The 24,990-nt window shown below is 43.3% G+C and overlaps 1 protein-coding gene across 2 annotated transcripts in view; it reads right to left on the bottom strand.

Annotated features, from left to right (window-relative positions):
- MYO3A (myosin IIIA) overlaps positions 1-24,776 on the bottom strand; it is a 104,562-nt gene extending 79,786 nt beyond the window's left edge. For both annotated transcript variants that reach the window (XM_056856986.1, XM_056856985.1), the window contains exons 1-4: positions 24,609-24,776; positions 18,901-19,035; positions 2,702-2,806; positions 1,474-1,573 (exon numbers count right to left, since the gene is read on the bottom strand). In XM_056856986.1, coding sequence (XP_056712964.1) covers positions 1,474-1,573; positions 2,702-2,806; positions 18,901-19,035; positions 24,609-24,776 — 508 coding nt within the window. The remainder of the gene's footprint in view (positions 1-1,473; positions 1,574-2,701; positions 2,807-18,900; positions 19,036-24,608) is intronic.
- Positions 24,777-24,990: the final 214 nt, after the last annotated feature.

Here is a 24,990-nt window from a genome sequence, read left to right as displayed (position 1 = left end):
TTGTATTAAGGAATGGAAGAGGGACTGAGGTAGAATCGGAAACGCCCGTCTCCCCTTCGTTTCCTGAAAGTGGAACCTTCTTTTTCTTGTAATTTGCTGTACACGCACAGCGGTGTTTGTGTAACCTCCAGGTCCACGAAACCTCTCCCGCTTATTACAACTGATCTCCAGCCGAAAGAGATCAGTTCCCCTGGAGAAAAATGGCCACTTTGGCAATTGGACTCCATGGCACTGAAGTTCCTCCCCTCTCCAAACCCCGGCCTCCTCAGGCTCCGCCCCAAAAACCTCCTGCTGGTTGCGAAGAGGGACCTGGCAACCCTACAGCAAACACATGTACTGACACAACCACCTTTTTGGATTTGAAAACGGCCACCACTTTACTGGGCCAGCAGCTGACAGAGCCTTGGCAAAGCCATGAGGCAGACTGAGGCCTGGCAGAGCAGCAGGAGTTGATATCCGGGCCATGCGAGGCTGGAGAGCCAACCCCCTCATACGAGCTCTGCTGGCCTGGACCCTACACACAGCCAGCCCAGGATGAGCCTGATTGGCTGGGAGGGGGCCGGAAGGAAGATGGAGGAAGGCCAGGAGGATGGGGAAGGCAGGAAAGCCCATGTGCGGAGGCCTCCCCAGCCGTTTTTCAGCTGCACTGCCCAGGCCCAGAAGGGAAAACTGGCGTCACCTCCATCTTCATGGTTTGCTCATGACTTCTGAATGCTGAGAACATCTATCTCATTTACAAACAGCTAAGTACCAGAAGGGTAACCCCCGTTAGTCTGCAGCAGCCAAAGAAACAAAGACATTTGTGGAACAGTAAAGACTAGCAAATTTATTGTAGCAGAAGCTTTCACAAACCTGTAGAAAACCATTTTAAACAGAGCTTACAAAAAGTCATTCAGCAGACCTGCGGTCAACACACATCATGACTGATCAGCTTTACTCTTTGTTCCCCATTTGTTTTATGGTTGAATGAGGTGCTCTTGCTCTGTTATGAATGGAAGATTATAACACAGGACTTGACCTAATTAAAACTGAGTGATCTGGCCAGCCTTATTAATGTCAAAATTGCAGGAGGCATACCATTTTGAGATGTAAGCGAAGATTTTCAAGACAATCTGGGTTTTCCTAACACACCCATGACTGTCAATTCAAATTTAGTCTTAGATTGGAGGGAACTTATAAGCAGTAAAACTATTAATATATACCACGAACATAAACACTGCTTCTTGTAGGTTATCCGGGCTGTGTGATAACCTACAAGAACCAATGAACTCTGACCATGAAAGCCTTCGACAATATTATAAACACTGCTGCTTCTTAGTGATTGATAAAATGTCCTTTCATTACAATATACTGAATGACTTTTCCTTTAGAAGATCAAACGTGGACATTTCACTGGCAGAACACAATGGGAAAGTTATTCTAATGCTGGAGGATCCAGGGGACCTCTTGGGCATGAAAGACGCTGCAACTTACCAAAATCCACAAGCTTAACGCCTCCTTCAGTGGTCAACAGGATATTATTGCCCTTGATATCACGGTGGATGGTTTTGTTTTTGTGCAAGTGCTGAAGTCCCTGAAGTTTCATTTGTTGTAAGGAAAAGAAGAGGAAGCAGTCAAAATATACTTTATTTATTTAGCAGAGACACAGCTACACTAAAAATCCAAGCAGCGTCATTAATATGCAAAATACTTGAACCTTGATCATTTACGGAGGGGAGAAAATTAATACACTCAAGCATTTCCCAAGCTGGTCTCATTTTTATCCCAACTTTATTCCAGGGAGCTCTGGACTCCCCATTTCATTCTGCTTAGAGCCATGTGAAATAAATTGGGCTGAGAGAGAAAAAGAGTACACGAGCAGCCTAAGATCACCCAGTAAACTCCACTATTAAGTGGAGATTTGAATCTGGGGCTCTCCAGATCTGAGACAAAATTCTAAAAACTATGGCTCTCAAGTCAGTGGCATATATAAATTCACAGGCCCAGTCCATGATCTCCATGCTGGGATGGGGAAGCAGTGACACATTGAAAAAGCTGCACCAGCACAACACCATGAAGAATAGTATTGTTTTAGCATCACAGGAAATTATATTTGGTCAGGATGTTTCAGGTATGCGCCCTGTTGCTCTTACACAGGCATTTTCAGTGCCTTGCATTGACTTGTACAAGCAAATCACACAGTAATTTGTTCAAAGGAAAGCACAAGCAACTATAATGGAATAAAGGGGAGGGGACTATGGCTCAGTGGTAGAGCAACTGCAGAATGTCCCCGGTTCTAGTCCTATCATCTCCAGTTAAAGGGTCTAGGCAAGTAGGTGATGTGGAAGACCTCGACTTGAAACCCTGGAGAGCTGCTGCCAGTCTGAATAAACAATACTGACCTTGAGGGACAAATGTTCTGATTCGGTATAAGGCAGCTTCATGGGTTGATCGTTCAAAATATTGCCCAATATGAAATTGTTTTCCTTGAGAGGAAAAAAATGGTTCCAATCTATGGCTACACACAAATATTCTTTCAAATATTCTTAGCAGCACTAAAGAGCTGTTCAGCAGAGGAATCAAGAACCTGCCCCTTTCCCTGAACAGCTAACTAATAATCTCCTGGGATTCAACAGGTTTTAAAATAAAATATTAAATTCACTATTAGATTGAAGTCAAAACAAAGTCCCCATATTTTAACAAGGTGTCCATTTTTACTTACCATGAGTGCTTCATGCAAAATGTAAGCAATAAGTAGTTCGCTCATCCTTTCCCCTCTCTTTAAAAATCCTTTCACCAGGTCAGTCACAGAACCTCCATTGCATAACTAGAGCAGAAAATAAATGTAAAAAAAAGGAAAGTAATTATCACATGACCTGGTTTTCAGCAGAATCCTTTTCGTAGGAACCAGATCAGCTCACAACTCATTTTAAAAATCCTTAGGCATAGGTTCAGGGTGGGTCATGGCAATTTCAAATAAATCTGATAAGAGTATATCATGGTCCCTAAGGCATTCACAATCCAAGTTATGTACATATTAAACGTCAGTGGCTATTGCATTACCTATTAAGACAAATCGAGACACAATAAGTTAAGCACTTCAAGCTTAATTCACTTCAGTGGGAGCACACTAGGCACGCACTTGACTGTTCCACTGAAATAGGCTTGAATACCCAACGTATCAAACTGAATCACTGTTTATTAGAGGTAGTATCTTCAGATGCACATAAACTACCATAATGCTTTGGACTGATTTTGATGTCTGTTACAACATTGTAGCCGTCAATTCCTATAAATAGAAGAAACACTATTAATGTCACTCCCAACGTGACCCTAAGAACACTTCCCTGGGAGTAAGCCTCACTGAATGGATTTGGGGAGAATTCTGAGTAAACTGGTTTAGGACTGTTCTTGGGGTCTTCTCCAGAATAACTGACCTGAAAACAGCTGTGGCATGGTCTTCAAAAGTATTCCAAATTATTTTGTTTGTGAATAATTGCACTCTTCACATATTACAAAATTCCAGTGTGGTGTAGTGGTTAAGAGCAGTGGACTCTAATCTGGAGAAACAAGTTTGATTCCCCACTCCTCCACATAAGTGGTGGACTCTAATCTGGTGAACCGGGCTTGTTTCCCCACTCCTACACATGAAGCCTGCTAGGTGACCTTGGGCTGGTCACAGTTCTCTCTGAACTCTCTCAGCCTCACCTACCTCACAAGGTGTCTGTTGTGAGGAAGAAAGAAAAGGCAATTGTAAGCCGTTTTGAGACTCCTTAAAAAGGTAGAGAAAACTCTTCTTCTTCTTCTACATAGATACCAGGTCCTTGTAGAAATTATTTAAACATAGGATGATGATCACACGGGAATGATGATTACACATCCACGTACTTCACTGGGGGTACTCACCTCATAGACATGAAGAGAAATTATGGCCATCATAGCTCTCTGACACAAGCAGCTACAGCAAAATACACATGCATGATCAGCACATAGATAAGGATACACATGCATGATCAGCACATAGTTAAGAACCAACCAGTGGTCCATCTAGTCCAGCACCTGCTTCATATAGAAGCCAATGAGTTGCCCTGGAGTCAAGAAACAGGGCCAAGGTGCTCTTCTGATGTTGCCTCCTGGAACTGGTATTCAGAGGTTTACTGCCTCTGAATATGGAGGTTACCTTCACTTACCATCACTAGTTGACCTACTCTCCATTTAAACCCATCTGTGCTCTTGAGACCATCTCTACTTCTTCCAGCAATGAATTCCACATTTTTATCACTTGTTGAGTAATGAAATATTTCCTTTTATCTACCTTTACCTATAGCCCATCAACTTCATTCCAGTATTAGGGGAGTTCTAGTATAACTCCATAAGCCTCTATCATCCCCCCACCAACCATCTTTTTTCCGAACTGAAAAGTTCCAGACTATTTAGTCTTTCCTCATAGGAAAAGTAACTTTTTAATGATCTTGGTTGCTCTCTTTCTCCTGCTCTGCAATATCCATTTTGAGACTGGGCGACCTGAACGGTACACAGTATTCCAAATGAGACTGCACTGTAGGTATGTATAGGAGCATTACCGTATTGGCTGTTTTTTTTCAGTTACTTCCCGAATAATCCCTAGCACACAAGTTTATGCTTTTCTCCTCAGCTGAACACTGTGTCAACATTTTCGTCGAGCTATAACCACAATCAGGATTTTCTGTTCCACTTGTCCAATTTAGAAACCTCCTCCTGTAGCCCTTCCCGTCAGGACTGTGCTAGACCATAAGTTGTTTGGTTCCCCGTTAGCACATGTAGCAACTTCACAGAAGTGCTGTAATTCTCATCAGATGCAAAAAAAACGGCTCATGGTTTGGGCTATTCTAATCTTCAACAGAGAGCTAAATGAAACCAACACAGGCAAGCTTAACATTTGAACAAATTCTGAAAAACGGCGCCTCTTCCAAAGCGGCGCCTCTTCCGAAGCCGTTTCCCCGACGCTGTTAAACAAAACAAAAAAGCCATATCGCGGTTTTTTGTTTAACTGGGGCTTTTCGCCCCATTGAAAACAGCGAGGCTGCGCCTACTAAATAGCAGATGCAGAAATGCTGTTCCAGCCACCGGCGCAAGTGGCTGAAAGTGGTGAAGAAGCCACCCAAGCGGCGACCCACTCCCCCCGGCCTGCCCTTGGCCCACCCCCTGCGCCGGCGTAGCCTCTTCACGTTGTTGCCGGCGCCACGGAGGGGGCTCGCCGGCGGAGGGGGGAGGCACAGTCCCGCAGTGCTCGGCTGCCGGCAGGACTGGCCTTGCCACTGGCGTGAATGCATGTAACCGTGAGATTACACACATTTACGCCGGCGGCCAGGTCACACCGCCTCCTATACACTTTCAGCCCCATTCTCAGGAATGGGCTGAAAGTTATTATTGTTTTTTTAAGACTACATGAATGACGCTTTCTAGGCCAGTACTCCCAACAGGTTTGTTAAGTGTACAGAAGCAACTCACAGCTTTCTCCAGATTGGGTACTTTTTAAAAGCTTCTTGTAAATAGGCCTTTTTAAAAAATAAGGGCATATTCTTATGTTGAAGAAAAGAACCAGGTTCCAGAGCTGGAATTGTCAGGCAAAGTATAACAATGGTTATTCTTGAGAAAGGAAACCTCACTCACTATAGTCAAGACTGTGCCAGAACAAAACTAGATACCAAAAGTTGTTCTGTTCACTGTTAGCACATTTATTCCTAGCAAATAGCTTGGGCTCATTTATTTTTGACAAAATGGAGACAGCTTCAGCAGAAGAGATGTTGCTAAAAAGGGATTATTAAAGTACTTGCTAGAAAATGAGATCAGGAAGCACATGTATAAATGTGCCGGTTTCTGAGCTGTGGACATTAACCTTGTTCTATTTTCTCCACAGCTCAACGAAAACCTCCTGGGCAAAGTGTCCCCTCCAATATAATTGTTCTTTTTCCATTGTCTAATTTTACTAATTGCATCAAAGCTCCTTTCACCTGGACTGTGTTTGCAGTCAGAGATCAACGGATAAGTAGGTACTTCTCATCCCTCCAAGCAATCCCCTGGGCTAAAATTACATATAACTTTGGCATCGACAGAAAACAATTCATTGATAAGCAGAGGGAAATGAAAACAATGCTATAAGCCTAGCGTATTATACAAGCTCTATGTCATACGTCTGATTTGCATTTTATTAAAAACATCACAACTAAATTGTGCGTGCAGCTGATGCACACACACATTTGGGTCATAATGCCAATCTGGGATTCACTCAGCATGACGAACATATCTAGTGACGGGATTGTATTGCAAAGCTTTTTTCAAATGGAGACATATTCAATCGTACAATCCCCATCCTGAAATCTGTCCCACTTCAGACCAGGAACATATTTAAATAGCTGAATTAACATTCATCAAAAAGTTTGACATAATCCCTCAGCCATTGACCCGCCATTTCCCTACAGGTACTAATGTCTTGCATATTGTGTCTGCTTACCTCATTACATTACACCACAGTGTGGTGTAGTGGTTAAGAGCGGTGGTTTGGAGCGGTGGACTCTGATCTGGAGAACTGGGTTTGATTCCCCACTCCTCCACATGCGTGGCGGAGGCTAATCTGGTGAACTGGATTTATTTCCCTACTCCTACACACAAAGCCAGCTGGGTGACCTGGGGCAAGTTACAGCTCTGCTAGAGCTCTCTCAGCCCCATCTACCTCACAGGGTGTCTGTTGTGGGGAGGGGAAGGGAAGGTTCTTGTAATATGCCCTTCAAGCATATTAACATACCATACCCTTATTAGCACATTATCTTGATACTTACAGGACAATGATTAGCACATTACCTTTGATACTTTTTGCAGGACAATGATTCAGCTCAAACCCAACCCCTTTCTGACTATATAGTACTCTTCCTACACACTTGACACTGAGAGACACTGTCCTTCAGTGTTACTCCTCTAAAGATGCCTGCCACAGCTGCTGGTGAAACATCAGGAAAGAAAATACCAAGACCACGGTCACACAGCCCGGATAACCTACAAGAACCAATAAACTCTGACCGTGAAAGCCTTCGACAATATTTTAGAAGGGAAGATGTTTGTAAGCCAGTTTGATTCTCCCTTAAGTGGTAGAGAAAGTCGGCATATAAAAACCAACTCTTCTTCTATATTCTGCATTGGCTCTTCCTTTGAACTGGCCTTTGTAACACCTCCTGCACCTTTATGCTATTTATATAACTCACGCCTCATGGATTTGCACTCTTATGCATCTAAGGAAGCAAGATCAGGCTCACAAACGCTTAAACTGGAATAAATATCGTTAGCCTTCAAGGAACCATTGGGGTAATTTTGTTTTGCTGCTACAGCAACCCACCAGGATTGTTTGTTCATCTTGTGTTGTGTTTATGTGAACTAGGATAGTTGTTCCCTCCTGATTTCACCCTACTTTGTTCTCGTGTGCTCATCTGCCTTTGCTTCCCCCAGAGCCCTTCAAGAATCCCACATCACTTCAGCCTCTCCAGCTCACCCAACACTGGAATAGGATGTTAGTAATGGATTAAACAACTTTGATTTTCTTACGAGAAAGTGACCATTCCTGGGCTAAATTTCTCCCAGTGCAATCAGATCCCTTTGGTAGCTCCAACTACAGTAGTGTAGCACTTCTACCTATTGGATTGCAGCCAGCCAGATGTTTGACTTAATCTGCCACAATTCTCTTCTCCCTCCCACACAGCATTTGTATATGTAGCCTTCCCCCCTCCAATTGTCCACATAGCTGTTTTGGGTGGGTCAACTTTAATGCCTGCCTACTCATTGAGAATGTTTCAATATTTGCTTTTGATCCAGAGAAAGAGTTGGAGTGAAAGATGAAACTGGGGATTCAATGAGAGATCCCCTGGCAGCAGTACCTGACAACCGAGCTCAAGTTCCAGAGAGCAGGGATTGAATTCTGTCCGCGATGGATAAGCTCCCAGCGAACAGTAAAGGGTCAATTATCCCAGCTCATCTAAATAGCCAAGCAGGCTTGCTGGATACACAAGCTAGCCAGAAGCAAGGAAGCAGGAATTTTAAGGCACCGAAGCTTGGCTCAGAGCTGTGTATCAGTAGGCAGCCACGCTGTATCCTTTCTCTCATTTCTGTCAAGAGATCAGAAGAAAACAAGGGTCCCTGAGAACCAGGTACAGCAGTATAGCTACAGTTTCTGATTCATTGCTTGAACAATCTGAATGCCTAGACTTCAGGAGAAAGTCATATTTCTCTGGGTAGACCACAGTGGGCTCTCTCTCTCTAGGGTGAGTAGAGTGTAGGATCTCTAAGGTCCTCTGCTGTTGACTTGGGTCTGCAGAGTCTCTATCCAAGGTGTTAAGAAACTAAGACATAATAGACACTACAGATGACTGGTTCATGTGCCCGCTGCTGTAAATTATTACTTGGTAAATGGCTGTCCGTAGTCACCTTATGTCCGACTCACAGCACTTGTTCTTCCTGTTCCTCCGACAATCAAGAAAAATGATCACTCCAAGGGTCACTCCTCCCTTTGCCTGTCCAACAGGGCTCCATGGTGTGCTAACTAAGAAGTGCACAGAGGATTCTTTTACAACAGATTGATAATGGAGCACTTGTTTCTGATGCGTGAAATGTCATTTTAAATTGCGGCCTCATCATCAAAATCATCCTGCAGCTTTTACCCATTGTTCATCTATAGCACAGTTGACACATTTCTATTCACCCTGACCATTAGCAATGCAGGTGCTATATTCTCAGCTAGCCAATGACTGAACACTGGAATTTAAGAGAGACTGCATCGCACCCATAATATGGAGGTGGAAGGGGTTGTCAGACTACTGTGTCATTAGAGACCCCTAAGCATCTTTCCTGGGCAGGAATTTCTCCTGGTTTAAGACTTCCACTTCCTCATTACCCATCCCAAAGTTCTTGATTTTTCACAGTGCACTCCTGGTTTCTGAAATGTTTGAAGGACCCTGGGCAATCCGACATGCAAGGCAATTCTGTCAGTGGAACAGAATGTTCCTGCCTCCCTTCCTCCCACTGTTGCTGACTGTGTGTGTGTGTTAAGTGCTGTCAAGTCGCTTCCGACTCATGGCGACCCTATGAATCAAAGTCCTCCAAAATGTCCTGTCTTTGACAGCCTTGCTCAGGTCTTGCAAACTGAGGGCTGTGGCTTCCTTTATTGAGTCAATCCATCTCTTGTTGGGTCTTCCTCCTTTCCTGCTGCCCTCAACTTTTCCTAGCATGACTGTCTTTTCCAGTGACTCTTGTCTTCTCATAATGTGACCAAAATACGATAGCTTCAGTTTAGTCATTTTAGCTTCTAGGGTCTAGCTGACTGACCTCCCCAAAATGCTGCTCACGGGAGACAGGGGCTCTTAGGAACAGCATAAGAAGCAAATCATGGAGCAGCAGCAGGAAGGGGGAATTGGTGGAGATTACCCCACTCCTTCCGTTCATGGAAAATTTAGCCTAGACTCAAGTCTCCAGACCCAACCCTCCACTCACAGGAGGGAGTAATGATTATTTCATGCTCCATTAAGCCCTATCACTGCCAACTAAACTGAAAGAAGGAAAGAAATGGCTCAAGCGTCTCCGGATGCCTCTCCTGCTTCCTCTTAGGACCACAGGGGGGCAAATGATGCTGGGCAATAGGCTCTGTCAAATAACCAAAGCCGATCTCCACACTAGCCACCTTATTTTAGAAAACCAACCTTCCATCTTACAGCCCTGTGGAATACACATTCTAAATTCTTAGACATTTCCGGTCCTCCCCGCTTCCTCTCCAAAAATAATAATTTTGGACTAACTATGCATATCTGCAAAGAACTCTGAACTGGTTGAAAAGAGGGAATTCTCACTGTATAAACATTCTGATCCTAGCTGCTATCCTTCGTGTCAGAGTTCAGGCATTCGGGGTGGTGTTCATCATAACAAGCATCCAGCATAAAATGCTGGGACAAATATTACGGAGCCAGGGCTCAGTGTGGAAGAATAATAGAATCATAGAGTTGGAAGGTACCACCAGGGTCATCTAGTCCAACCCCCTGCACAATGCAGGAAATTCACAACTACCTACCCCCCACAACCCCAGTGACCCCTACTCCATGCCCAGAAAATGGCCAAGGTGCCCTACCTCTCATGAGCTGCCTAAGTCATAGAATCAGCATGGCTGACAGATGGCCATCTAGCCTCTTCTTAAAAACCTCCAGGGAAGGAGAGCTTACCACCACTGAGGAACTGCTCTGTTAGAAAATTCTTCCCAATGTCTAGACGGAAACTCTTTTGATTTAATTTCAACCTGTTGGTTCTGGTCCGACCTTCTGGGGCAACAGAAAACAACTTGGCACCATTCGCTAAAGAGCATCTGCTTTGCAAACACAAGGTCCCCGGTTCAGTCCCCAGCACCTCCAGGATGGCGTGACATGAAAGGACCTGTACCTAAGAGTATGGAGAGTCACAACTGGTCAGAGTAGACAATACTGTCCCCGACAGACCAATGGTCAGACTCCATATAAGACATCTGCACACTGAGGAAGGAGGAATCCCTCAAGTTCCCGTTATCCAGCTGCACTGTGCAACTGGGGAGTATTTACAGACAGAATGTGAGTGGCTGGATTGAACCTGTCTAATGTGTATGTAGCTCAATGAAAAGATTAGGATTTCAAAGAGCCATCTGTTTACATCCCATATTAGCTGGGAGGATAAACAGAAGAGTGGATCAGTCGCCCTCAGCCCCTTCGCTGTCTTCTTGAGCTGACAGTCGCGTGGTGACAAAACAGTGTGCAATTTTTTTTGGGCAGGGTTATTATTTTATTAAATCTTCCATTTCAGCCTTAGAGCTCTAAAACCTGCTTGTGAAAAATATGCACATAAGAAACAGCCATTCCTTCTTAAACTTAAAAGCAGATTTTTTTCGGGGGGGGGGGGTTTACCTTGCTCTGTCCCCAGCGTATATTAAAGCGTCATGCGCTGTCTATTTTTCACTCAACAGCATTTACAATTAATTAATCCTCACTTTCAAGTTCCAAAAAATTCAGCAGACAAGAGTACCAAATTGTTAAGGTAAAGGCCCCCTGTGCAAGCACCGGGTCATTCCTGACCCATGGGGTGACGTCACATCCCGACGTTTTCTAGGCAGACTTTGTTTACGGGGTGGTTTGCCAGTGCCTTCCCCAGTCATCTTCCCTTTACCCCCAGCAAGCTGGGTCCTCATTTTACCAACCTCGGAAGGATGGAAGGCTGAGTCAACCTTGAGCCGGCTACCTGAAACCGACTTCCGTTGGGATCGAACTCAGGTTGTGAGCAGAGCTTGGACTGCAGTACTGCAGCTTACCACTCTGCGCCACGGGGCTCTTACTGATGGATAAATCCCTGGAAGTCACCGAGCATGTTGCTGAATTTCTTGCAATTGTCATAAAGACAAAGAGAGAGAGAGAGAGAGAGAGAGAGAATGAGAATGATGGTTTAGGACAAAAATGATGACCATAGAGATGTAATAGTGTATTGTTACTAATGGGTCCATATTAATGGGTTTTATTAGCTTGAAATATGAGGAGATCCTTTTTAATGTTAGTTACATACTTGTCATTTTACGATGGAACACGCTTTTTTTCTTTTAAGGTGCCTGTATAAATGCATCTGCCAATATGGTTATTATGTCAATAATGGTTCATGTATATGTGTGATATTAAAGCGTGCCCACGTCCACAACATTTTCCGAACTTTGAGTTGAGCAAGAATAATTCAGTAGCTGCATTCACAATCTGAATTTTACAAAGCACGCTTAACTTTCATCTGGTTGATGCTTTTCTTCCAATGGATGAAAGCTAAGCATTAAGAAAGGGATTTTTGTTCTCCATAATGGTGTGGGCAATAATGTATGCTGCCCAAGGAAGCGGTAATATATAACCCTCCCCCACCCTGAAATGAGTATTTACCAGACCTCAGTGGACTAAAAACCCACTTGTAGTCACACAATCTTTGAACCTGCGGAGAGAAAAGGACATAATTTAAAAAGGCGGAATTACTGTAATTGGTAAGCCAAAAAGAGTCCCTGCCGAGTATGATGATCAGAAATGGCAAAATCAAGGTTGATTTAGAGCTATAATAGATCACAGAAGGCAGGGCTGGATTGAAAGGAGCAATTATAAAAGGAAAGCATGGAAAAAGAGATACTCTGGTCTAAAGAGCAGAGGGGGAGAAAAACTCTTATTACCAGGCCCATTTACTTGCTGGGCATGGCTTCTTTTGAAAGGCAGTGTATTACATTGCATTAACAGAGCACGCAGCCAAATCAAATAGACCTCGCAGCCGCTCTATTTTCAGCACATTGATGTTTTCAGAGATAATTGTTCTATAGTACACAATTTTGTCGTCATTCACAAAGTGGTTTCAAGTTCAAGCTCCTTTTGTCTATATCATACTTGCCCATTGTTTCTACACAGGTGGGAAGCCTAACAAACGAGTACAGAGAAGGGAACCCACAAGAAAATATTGTATAAGTAGACAAAGGAAGGAGACTGCTATCAAGTTTTTCACAAGAAGATTGGGGGGGGGGAATTGGCAACCTCCTTGCTTTTAAATAAAGAAAAGCATTTTCTACAGCAAAATCCTTATTTATTTACTTACTTCATTTGGAGATCTCCTGAAATTACAACTGATCTCCAGGTGACAGAGATCAGCCCACCTGGAGAAAATGGCCACTTTGGGAGGACTCTATGGCATTATACCCTATTGAAGTTCCTCCCCTCCACCTACTCAAGCCCCACCCCCAAAATCTTCAGGTATTTCCCAACCCAGAGCTGGCAACCCAAAATGGGGACCCAAAGTAGCTTACAACAGTCTCCGCTCTCCATCTTATCCTCACAAAAACCCTCTGAGGTTGGTTAGGCTGAGAGTATGTGACTGACCAAAGGTCACCCCACAAACTTACATGGCAAGAGCAGAGGGTCAAACCTGGACTCAATATGGAACAGGATCAACAACAGTTTGGATGAGAACCGATACTAGATGTCCAAATGAAGCCACAAAAAGCTGACGAAAAGTAGATTTCACAGGTACTCAGATCAAGGTATCAATACCCACACTGGGGAGGAGCCATAGCTCAGTGGTAGAGTACTTTCTCTGCATGAGGAAGGCCCTGGGTTCAGTCCTTGGAATCTCCATTTTTAAAAATGGTATCAGGTAGTAGGTGATGTTCAAGACCTTCCCCCGAGTCCCTGGAGAGCTGTGGCCTGTCAGAACAGAAAAGTCTGGTCCGGACAGACCCAACAGTATGACTCAGTAGAATGTAGTTCCTTGTGTTTTGGGTTGAATAGACATTTTTTGGGAGAGCATTTGCTAGCAAAAACAAGCAACCCCCCCCCAAAAAAACAAAAGGATTCAAATAGATACCACTGTCACTCATTTATGAAATTCTGTTCCTAAACTGGAACCTGATGGCCTTTCCAAAGAGGGATTGCAGTCCTGTGATACACTTGACCCATTTGTGCTCATGCTTTTTTTTAAAAAAGGTGTTTCAGGTTTGAGGGTGATTTTTAAAACCTGCCTGCTCACAAACGATACTGGAAGAAAAGATCGACAGGGTTATCCTACAAGGAAACTCCACTTCCCTGCAAGGTAGTCCTGGGGGCTACCCATTTCTTAGGAGTCACTCTCAGCCCAACATAACTCATGGAGTTCTTGTAAAGAAAAAAATGGAGGGAAGAACAGTTATGTAAGCCACCCTGCCTTCTTTGGAAGAAAGGTAGGATAAACATACTCCAGAGAGACAGGTGAACTGGCCAGCTGAGGAAATGTATATTAAATCACACACAGTTTATATATTGCAGGGATTTTAATCTCCAGTTCCAAGGCAACATAGAGTGAATGCAGATCAGTTCATCACATCATAAGGTATATTTTTTTACTAAGTGCTTTCTTGTCTGTCAGCATCATCACAAAAAAGATGTAACTTTTTTGCAAAATGCACTGAACCAAGAGGAAAGGCAGGATATAAATGTTTTAAATAAATAAAATAAATGTGTTACATCTGGCTAAGACTGGGGTATTACAAAGTGGGAAAGTTTCCCCCCAGAATTGGATGGGTTTCGGTATTAGTAATCCATGACTGGTGAAGTTGAGTACAAATATATACCTTGAGCTACAGTTTCTTTGAAGAAATAGCTTATCTCCCTTGCTTTTTCTTCAGAGCTTTCAGAAGGCTGAGATGCATACACAGGTAGTTTTTTTTTTTTAATGTTTTTCCCCCCCAAATTGAGAAACCATATCCTGATATCCACGAAGTTATGTTTGTTTGTATTGGTAATATGTATACAAAATTAATTTTGATTGTAATCTTATAAAATCTTTGGGGGATTTCCCCCCATTTTCAATTTTGCACACATGCACTGGGGGCACCGTTTAAAGTGGAAAACACACCCCATACACAACGAACCCCCAAACAGTGACAATACCACAGCAATGCATCTGGAAGGAGAGGTAGAACTAGCACCTTCACCCCATACCAACAGAAGAAGTCTGTAACTAGGGATGGAACAACTGCAACTAGAAAATATTACGCAGACAGCCAGTCACCTGTACCACAGCCCTTCAGCGCACATTTAAGAAGCGAGCAAACATGAGAAGGGTGCTCCTCCGTATTCTCCCATTGCCAGACTTAGACTACTGAACCGGTGGACAGGAGCTACAGAACACAGCAGAAAAACAAAACCCGTATCCTTTGCTACTCAAAACAGTGCAATCCTAAGCATGTACAGTCAGAAATAAATCCCAGAGTAAAAACACTACACATTACAGAGCAACTTACAGTGCCATCCTACATAGAGTTGCACCCTCTGAAGTCCACCAAAGTCAATGACCTTAAGAGGGTGTAACTCTATTTAGGGCAGCACTTCAATTCATTTAATTCCCCCCCCCCCCATTTACAACCATGAGGTCTAGAAAATTTCAAGATACGATGGACTTGCAGGATTCGTAACTGGGTTGTTCACCCTCCCTAAATATACTTCTTAGGTGTCCCTGCATACTAAACAGTGTCATAACCTATTGTTAATTCCTTACCAAACATTCAATTCATTTCTTTTTATAAAGCAAAGCTCACAAGACGATAAAAGACAAATCTACTGAGGACATTTACAGTTCATTTAAATATTTATACATCTTTCCTGTAGAATTCATATGAATGAAATTCCAGCACTTGATATTAACTTTTAAAAGATCATTGCCAAGTAATATAACTTAGTATCACTTCAGGCAGGCTTTAAATTAGCAAACACTGCTGCCAGCCGGATCACAATAATCCTCCGTGATAATTATGCTTTGGGATTAGCCGTTTACAATTAGCATTTTTAATTAACTTCAAGGGGAGCTACAAGGAAGAATTCCAAGCGGGACACTCTCAGGGCAAGCCTTGCCAAACTACAGAGATGAATCATCATACATTCGCCTACTTTGTTGTAGCAAGGAAACAATAGAAACCAGCGCTGCCTTTTCAGACTCGAATGTACATTTTACACTCTCCCCCCCCCCCGCCCCAAAGTAAGCACACCCTGACCTGGATGGCCCAGGCTAGCCTGATCTCGTCAGATCTCAGAAGATAAGCAGGGTCAGCCCTGGTTAGTATTTGGATGGGGGACCACCAAGGAACACAAGGGATGCTGTGCAGAGAAAGGCACTGGCAAACCACCTGTGATAGTCTCTTGCCTTGAAAACCCCATAAGGGGTCGCCATAAGTCGGCTGTGACTTGACGGCACTTCACACACACAAAGTGTTATTTTAAGAACGTAAGACGAGCCCCGCTGGATCAGACCAGTTGTCTCTCTAGTCCAACATCTTGTCTGACACAGTGACCAACCAGTTACTCTGGAGGGCCAACAACCGGGCATAGAGGCTGAGGCCTTCCCCCGATGTTGCCTTCTGGCACTGGGGTTCAGGGGTTTACTGCTTCTGGATGTGGAGGTTCCCTTTAATCACCATGGCTAGTAGCCACTCACCTATCCTCCATGAATCTGTCTAATCCCCTTTTAAAGCCGTTTATTCCTGTGGCCATCACTACATCTTCTGGCAGTGAATTCCACATTTTAATCCCTCAGTTGAGTAAAGAAGTATTTCCTTTTGTCCAACCAGAAATCTACTGCCCATCAACTTCACTGGATACCTCTGAGTTCTAGTACTATAGGAGAAAGAGAGAAAGCTCCCTATATTCAGTTTCTCTATCCCACACATCATTTTATAAACATCTATTGTAGGGTTTCCAACTTCTAGGTTGAGCCTGGAGATCTCCTGGAATTACAACTGATCTGAAGACTACAGAGATCAGCTTCCCCTGGAGAAAATGGCTGCTTTGGAGGTTGGACTTTATAGCATTATACACAACTGAATTCCTCCCCTCCCTCCCAAGGCTAAACCCCCGCATCACCAGGAATTTCCTAACCTGGAGTTGGCAAGCCTGCTGTATCACGTTCTCTTCTATCATTGCTTGTCTAAATAGAAAAGTCCCAGACTCATCAGCCTTCCTCCTGGGGAAGGCGCTCTTACTCACTAATCACCTTGCTTGCCCTCTTCTGTACTTTTTCCAGCTCTGCGATATCCTTATTGAGATATAGTGAGAAGAACTGCACACGGTATTACAAATGAGGCTGCACTACAGATCTATACAGGGGCGTTATAATATCATCTGTTCTATTTTCAATCCCCTTTTTAACAAACCCAAACATAGACTTTACTTTTCTCACTGATGTGGCACATTGGGTCGACATTTTCATTGAGCTATCCTCTAAGACACCAAGTCTCTTTCCCTATCCTTCGCAGAAAGTTCAGACCCCTTCAGCATGTGCTAAAAGATGGGATTTTTTGTTCCAATGTGTATCACTTCACAATGCACATCACCTTAAATGTTAGGTGATGATAGTAGCACCCCATATCTAGTACCAGTAATATGTACGACAGAAAATGTAATATAGAAACAAAGCAATCCCTGCACAGGCATATTACACAAACAGACAAAGGAAGACAGGGATAAGCAAATGACTGGAGAGTTTCCACCACACTCAGGCATTTCTGGAACTTTTTGCCAGCCTGGTCATCTTGTGCCATTTCATATATCTGCTTGAAATCACTGGATGTCTGAAACAGGGCAAAAGGACATAAGATGCACTTCCAGCAAAGTTAACTCTCTCCAAGCTTAGATCTCCAGCGCGCTTCCCTCTGTTGCACTCTTCCCACTGTGGATTGGATTCTCCCTGCTTCCTGGTAACTCTCTGGGGATAGCAGAAAAGGCACATCCCCCCACTGGGGATGATGTGGCAGTCTCAGGCTGTCTCCCAAGGAAGCCACTGGTGGCCCAAAGGACAAGAAAATTAAGCTGCCTCAGGACTAAGAAGTAGCATACCAGGATGCACACAAATTGTGTGTGCATTAAGTGCCGTCAAGTCGCTTCCGACTCATGGCGACCCTATGAATCAAAGTCCTCCAAAATGTACTATCTTTGACAGCCTTGCTCAGGTCTTGCAAATTGAGGGCTGTGGCTTCCTTTATTGAGTCCATCCACCTCTTGTTGAGTCTTCCTCTTTTCCTGCTGCCCTCAGCTTTTCCTAGCATGACTGTCTTTTCCAGTGACTCTTGTCGTCTCATGATATGACCAAAATACGATAGCTTCAGTTTAGTCATTTTAGCTTCTAGGGTCAGTTCAGGCTTGATTTGATCTATAACCCACTGATTTGTTTTTTTGGCAGTCTCCGTACAAATTAGGGTGGGTAAAGAGAAAGATGGTATCAACAGCAGCCTAGTATTTGTCTGGTGGCAACAATAACAACAATCCTACCTCCCCAGACATGACTGGATGGATTAATAAATTATCTGAGTATGTTGGTTCTTGTAGGTTATCCGGGCTGTGTAACCGTGGTCTTGGAATTTTCTTTCCTGACGTTTCGCCAGCAACTGTGGCAGGCATCTTCAGAGTAGTAACACTGAAGGACAGTGTCCTTCAGTGTTACTACTCTGAAGATGCCTGCCACAGTTGCTGGCGAAACGTCAGGAAAGAAAATTCCAAGACCACGGTTACACAGCCCGGATAACCTACAAGAACCAATGAACTCTGACCGTGAAAGCCTTCGACAATATCTGAGTATGCTTTGATGTCAAGGTTAACACATTTGATGAAAAAGAATCCAATAGATGATTTTAAGTTGAAATGGCAACCACTATATGACAAATATTCATGCGTTTCAAGTTCTCAGGCTTTTTTGCAAGTGTAGAGGCTAAACTTTAAATTAGCAGTTAAAATTAGAAGCTTGTTGTTTTAGAATACTGATATAAAAAAGGGTATGTATAGTTGTATTGTAATAGTCGCTAGTTGAATATCAATAATCAATTAGCACTCCCAATTTCTTTGCTTTTTAATATGTAACTCAGAAGATCCATAAATTAATAATCATTATAGGACTTTAATAGTGCAAGTCTAAATTTAAAGACGGATGTATGTATTTATTATTATACTGAAGCCTGGCCACCAACATATTGTTTTTACTTGATTCCCCCCCCTTTCCTTCCCTTCTTTTTTCTTTTCTGTATCCCATTATATAAAAATAAAAATAATTAAAAAAAAACAATAACAACAATAACTTTTATTTATATCCCACCCTCCCCTGGCAAGCTTGGCTCAGGGCGGCCAACATCACAATATTAAAAATATTTCATGATACAAACAGATATTACATAGATTCAAGCTTCAGCACATCTCACAGATGGGAAGCCAAAACCCAGAGAGACCTTTCTATGTGATTGTGCCCCTCAAAAGTATTGCTACAAGTTTTGTCTTGGCCGTTCATAAAGATAGCCTTGGGTTATGGAGACCCAGCAGCCCCTTACAAACCTAAGAGAAGAGAACCCAACTTATATGAAAAGTTACCTACCTCCAGCACCAGCCAGAGTTGATCCCCATCCTTCACATCTTTTTTGTAATAAAGCCCATAAAACTTCACTACGTTTGGATGATCAGAGAGCGCTTTCAAGATGTTGTATTCAGCTTCAATTTCCTCATCAATGTCCTAGGGTCACACAACAAGAGCAAGCAAACAGAATGTTAAAAATCACATATATGAAAACGATCCTCATCCTCTGAAGATTATTTAGTGAATAAAATTTAAAGATATAGGGGGAGGGGAATGAGAAATGTTACAGCTCCAGAAAATACTGCGCTTAGTTATGATCACTCATAATGCTTTGTGCTATACAGCTAAAATGCCTGGGAAAAGATGTTAAATGCTGCTACTTGTAGTCTCCTGCTGAAAGGAAAGCATTGAGGGGGGGAAAGAGATACATGCTGGATGAGACGAAGGCCCATCAAGTCCAGCAGTCTGTTCACACAGCGGCCAACCAGGTGCCTCTAGGAAGCCCCCAAACAAGACAACTGCAGCAGCAACCTGCATGTGTTTCACAGCACCTAATATAATAGGCATGCTCCTCTGATACTGGAGAGAACAGGAATGCATTATGACTAGTATTCATTTGGACTAGTAACCGTATCCTCCATGAACATGTCCACTCCCCTCTTAAAGCCTTCCAAGTTGGCAGCTGTCACCACATACTTGGACAGGGGATGCCGGAGGAAGGATTTGTGTTTGAGAGGAAGATGGTTAAAAGAAAATACAACTTCGCTGAGTTAATGCTTAGTGTATATGTTGCAACTTCACTGCAAAAGCATAGGTGGTTTTTTTCCTGTGGCTCTCTACAGTGCCTGACCGAAGCAATAAAAAAAACTTTTCATCTAAAACTGGACTCTTGAGTCTGTTACTCTGTACTGCAAGTTATTCCAGTCAGAAATGTCTCCGCGGCATTACTTAGTTACCTTCCTGCTATGATATCATTCGGATGCAACATTCGAGAGCTATTGACAAAATCGCATCACAAGCCCAGAAGTAAATATTTCAGTGTTACATAAACAGATGGTAATTATTTGAGAAACGAACATACACATGCACACAGAGAGCACGCTGCAGATTCTTTGTTTTTCAGCCTCTCTCCAGCCTTAGCATTCCTCAAGGAAAATGGAGCTTCAGCCCAAGCGCCTTTCTTGTTTATCGCAATGGCTCCCTCTGCAGCCGCTAAATGTTCCTTCCGTTTCAGTAGAAGGCAGCGTTAAGTCTAGTTTATTCAGCCAGACCAGCTTCCACAGATCGGGGGTGTCACATTCAGTGTCACTGAAGCAGAAACTATTGTTCAGATGGCATCTGACATCCCTCTTATGTGGATGCACCAGGTTTTCCAAAAGTAAAAAAAAAAAAAGTAGCGATTTTATGGCAACAACAGAGAGAATGGAAGAACTCGGTGGATGAAGGGACCAGAGACTGGGAAAAATAGCTTTGTGGCAGCAATAAGGAACAACATAGGGTAATGAACAGAAATATGTGGGTTTTTATGATGCCCAGTTCTGTACTAAATATAAGCTTGCATGCCTGCATGACTATTCCACAAACTCATCTGAATGTAACAAAATATGAAAATAAGACATTACAGAAGCATTCATGCAGACTCTCTGATTCTTGCCACCAGAACATTTTTACTGTTTGAGCCCATTTTGCTCCCCTGCCCATCCACATATGGCCAAGAAGGGGAATTATGGGACAGTATGAACAGTCTGCCTAGTAAGCTTTCAGGTGACCATGTGAGGGTATCTGAGGAGAAACAGGAGCTGCCCTGTAACAGAGGAGCTGCCTTGTTTGTACAGTCAAACTGTGTGCCTCACAAACTGTTGTATAGGTCACAACTAGTTTCTAGCCTGCCCTTGGTGCTGCTGAACGCCTGTTTGCTGTGCTCTCCTTTCCCCCACTTGCCTTCTGTAGCATTTGGTCTTGGTCCAGAGGCTATGGATGCTCATCTTCCACGGGAAAGGAACATTTAATGTGCAACTGTGCATTCCTTAGCATTCTGAATGCAAAGCATTTCCCTCTCATAAAAAAGAACAGGAAGCCCCTTTAGGAATGGCATTCCATTATTCCAGTGTGGGATGCTGGCTCAGAACCTTTGCTTTCCTCAGTTATCAATAAGAAGCTTTCCTGACCTTCTCCCATTGATAAAGGGAGCTGAAAAATAATTACATCTTTTAGATGAACATGGAGTATAATGACAGAAAACAGAATTCTCCTTCTCTCTCTGTAGAGAAACTCCACAAGATGTTTCGATGCAGCGTGGTATAGTGGTTAAGAGCAGTGGCTTGGAGCGGTGGAGTCTGATCTGGAGAACCGGGTTTGATTCCCCACTCCTCCTCGTGAGCGGCGGAGGCTAATCTGGCGAACTGGATTTGTTTCCCCACTCCTACACACGAAGCCAGCTGGGTGACCTTGGGCAAGTCATTCTCTCTCAGCCCCACCTACCTCACAGGGTGTCTGTTGTGGGGAGGGGAAGGGAAGGTGATTGTAAGCCGGTTTGATTCTCCCTTAAGTGACAGAGAAAGTCGGCATATAAAAACCAACTCTTCTTCTTAAATTAATGTCATGAAGATGATAATCTCACATTTTAACACATACAAGAAGACCAACTAATGCATTGGGAATGGGACCAATTCTTTGGAAGCAGATAGATGCTGTAATATTACAAAGCTCTGGCAATTTGCAAGATAAATAATCTGTCCAGAAAGAACCCTTCATGGTGGGTGTGTGGATACTGGTCAGGCATGGAAGTTCTCCTGCGCTCTTCTCCATTCCTGCAGCCCCTTCTGATCTCCAGAGAGATCTTTTGGGGATCCACTTGGAAGAGGGTCAGTGAGCTGAAGAGGGGGAGGAAACAAATTTTACTCCTTTCCTCTGTGGAGCAGCACTTGCAGAAGGAAGGGGAATGATTTCATTCTCTGCTCCTTTCTCATTCCAGCCCACCCAACCTGTGCATGCATTCCACTGTGCAGGTCATACCAGCCCCGGAAATGACTGCAAGGGGCTGAAGAAATTGGGTAAACGCAGTGTTCCATACACAGAGTGGGAGGATACTACCAAACGTTTCGACGTTTTGTATGCTGCAAGCCCTCTTGTAGACAAGGATGCTGTCCTGCCACATTTTGTCAAGGGTTGACCTTTTCAAGAGACGTAAAGCCAACAGACCATAGAAAAGCAGAGAAAGAACATACCTAAATGACATGCAATCTAACCCTGAGAACAGTGCAAGCTCCGCCCACACATTTCCTCATTGAACACACATGAAGCTGCCTTATACTGAATCAGACCCTTGGTCCATAAAAGTTAGTATTGTCTACTGTGACCGGCAGTGGCTCTCCAGGGTCTCAGGCTGAGGTCTTTCACATCACCTACTTGCCTAGACCCTTTAACTGGAGATGCCGGGGATTGAACCTGGGACCTTCTGCATGCCAAGCAGATGCTCTACCACTGAGCCATGGCCTATCCCCATCATCCAGAGTATAGCAAACTTCAAGCAGTGGGAAAGATAGACAGAATACACAGGGAGACTAGCAGGCAGGGAACAAACTCTTAAATAACAAACATATTACATTAGCGTGTATGAATATCAATTAATACATTCAATCAGATAGTGAATCAGCTTTGTGCCTTTTTGGGTCAGTCCAGCTGTACTCCAACAGTACTTGACATGGCTGTGTCTCTCAGACTAAGCAAGCCTTAGCACCGGCACTGGGATACCATGCACACACCTCAAACGCTTAGGGCTGTTTAACTTGGAAAGAAGGCGGCTAAGGGAAGACACGATAGAGGTCTATAAAATTATGCATGGTTTGGAGAGAGTGGACAGGGAGAAGCTTTTCTCCCTCTCTCATAATACTAGGACACGGGGTCACCTGCTGAAGCTGGAAGGTGACAGATTCAAAACTCATAAAAGAAAGTGTTTCTTCACACAATGCATAGTCAAATTGTGGAACTCCCTGCCCCAGGATGTGGTGATGGCTGCCAACTGGGAAGGCTTTAAGAGAGGAGTTGACATGTTCATGGAGGAAAGGGGTATTCATGAATACTAGTTAAAATGGATACTAGTCAGGATGCATACCTATTCTCTCCAGGATCAGAGGAGCACGCCAAATATATTACGTGCAGTGGAACACAGGAAGGACAATGCTGCTACTGCAGTCGTCTTGTTCGTGAGCTTCCTAGAGGCACCTGGTTGGCCGCTGTGTGAACAGACTGCTGGACTTGATGGGCCTTGGTGTGATCCAGCATGGCTTTTCTTATGTTCTTATGTAAGCAACAAGGGGGTATTGCTGGATAAGGAAAACTGGTAGAGGCAGGCAATAGACCCAATAGGTTGTAAGGCCAGATAGAGTATATCAAGAAAGGATACAAATAAATGTACGAGACATAAGCCACAAGAAGCCACCCCCGATAAAAAGGCCTCACCATTTTTTTAAGTGTCAGGCCATTGTTGTGGGATAGCCAATAAGAAACCATTCTTGCTTGTACTTGATGTTCTAACTCAGTCAGGATTGCGGGGGGGGGGGAGGCCAAGGGGGCACCTGCCCCAAGAAGCATGCAGAGGGGGGCAGCAGCAGATTATATAAAGAAAAAATACGTATGTGATATATGGGAGTGTCAATTTGTACTTTTGCTTCCCTTAAAAAAATGTAAATCTAATCCTGAACCCAGAGTATCAATGGAAGTCCAGGAAGGCACTCCTGATCTGGAAAAACTGGAATAAGACACAAGGGAAGAAGCAGTATCTTAGGCACCCTGGTATGACATTATTAATGCCAGTTCTGACCCATATTTTCGATTGTGCTCATACAAACTTGTGAACAAAGCAGTAATGTGCTCTCATCAACCCACACTCATCAGGAACAAGCCTCCCCGTTCTGTGCCACAGAAGCTTTGATTCGTTGAGAAGATATACTAGCAGTGCAGTCCTAAACGGAGCTACACGATACTAAGTCAGCTGAAGGCAATGAGCTTAGAAGGCATATCTCTGCTTAGGACTGTGTTGTAAAGTATCTAATTCATAATCAACCTTGTGTAGAATACATTGCCATGAAAATCCATGAGTGTGTAGAACACATGGTTATAAACTGTGTGAATATTTATGAATAGGGTTGCCAACCTCCAGGTACTAGCAGAAGATTTCCTGCTATTACAACTGATCTCCAGCCAATAGAGATCAGTTCCCCTGGAGAAAATGGCCACTTTGGCAATTGGACTCTATGGTATTGAAGTCCCTCCCCTCCCCAAACCCTGCCTTCCTCAGGCTCCGCCCAAAAAACCTCCTACCAGTGGCGAAGAGGGACCCAGCAACCCTATTTATGAATGCCCAATTTGTTGTACTTTCACATTAATCTGGGGAAACCCCAATGTGTCCCACCTTTCCGGATACTTTACATTAAGATTACTCTATGTGATCTTAACTCATTAGATTGACTACCACACCCATATGTTCCAAGTTAGTGCTTATGTTAGCCAACATAGTTCTAGATATGTTGGTATGCAGAAATATCCATGTATCTTTTTTAAAAAGCAACAACACGAAGTTCATGCCCTCTTCCAAAAACACCAATCTTATGTAGCAGTAGATTTAGCACAAAATAATTTATATTGTACATTTTGTTTACGGTTCCTATTTTGATAACAGTGCAAGAAAAGTATGTGACAGTCACAGTTATTAACTTAAAGTTGCTTACGTGAACAGGATCCAAGATTTTGACCGCTGCTTTGCTCCCATTTTTCTTGTTGAATACCTTAAAAACTTTGCCATACGTTCCTTTGCCGATAGTCTCAGTTATTTCCCAGGTATCCGAAGGATCGGGAAAGTTATCAAATGTTATCGTTTTGCCAGTTAAGGGCATCATCTCAAATATTAATCCCTAGAAACAAAACCAAAATTTATGCATTGAATCCATCATTATTAAAAGTTGAAAGTCAGCAGAAAAATACACACACTCGTAGAGTTTGTATACTCATTAAAAAAAAAAAACCCACAAAGACAAGGACAGAATATGGGCCATTACAGCCGGACGTATTTGCTCACACTACCCTAGGCCTGCCAACTGCAAGCAAGGAAAT

Source organism: Euleptes europaea, chromosome 11 (genome assembly GCF_029931775.1).
Source record: "Euleptes europaea isolate rEulEur1 chromosome 11, rEulEur1.hap1, whole genome shotgun sequence".
Lineage (NCBI taxonomy): Eukaryota > Metazoa > Chordata > Lepidosauria > Squamata > Sphaerodactylidae > Euleptes > Euleptes europaea.
Note: the sequence above shows the minus strand (reverse complement) of the source record. Positions and strands in the feature narration are given on the sequence as shown.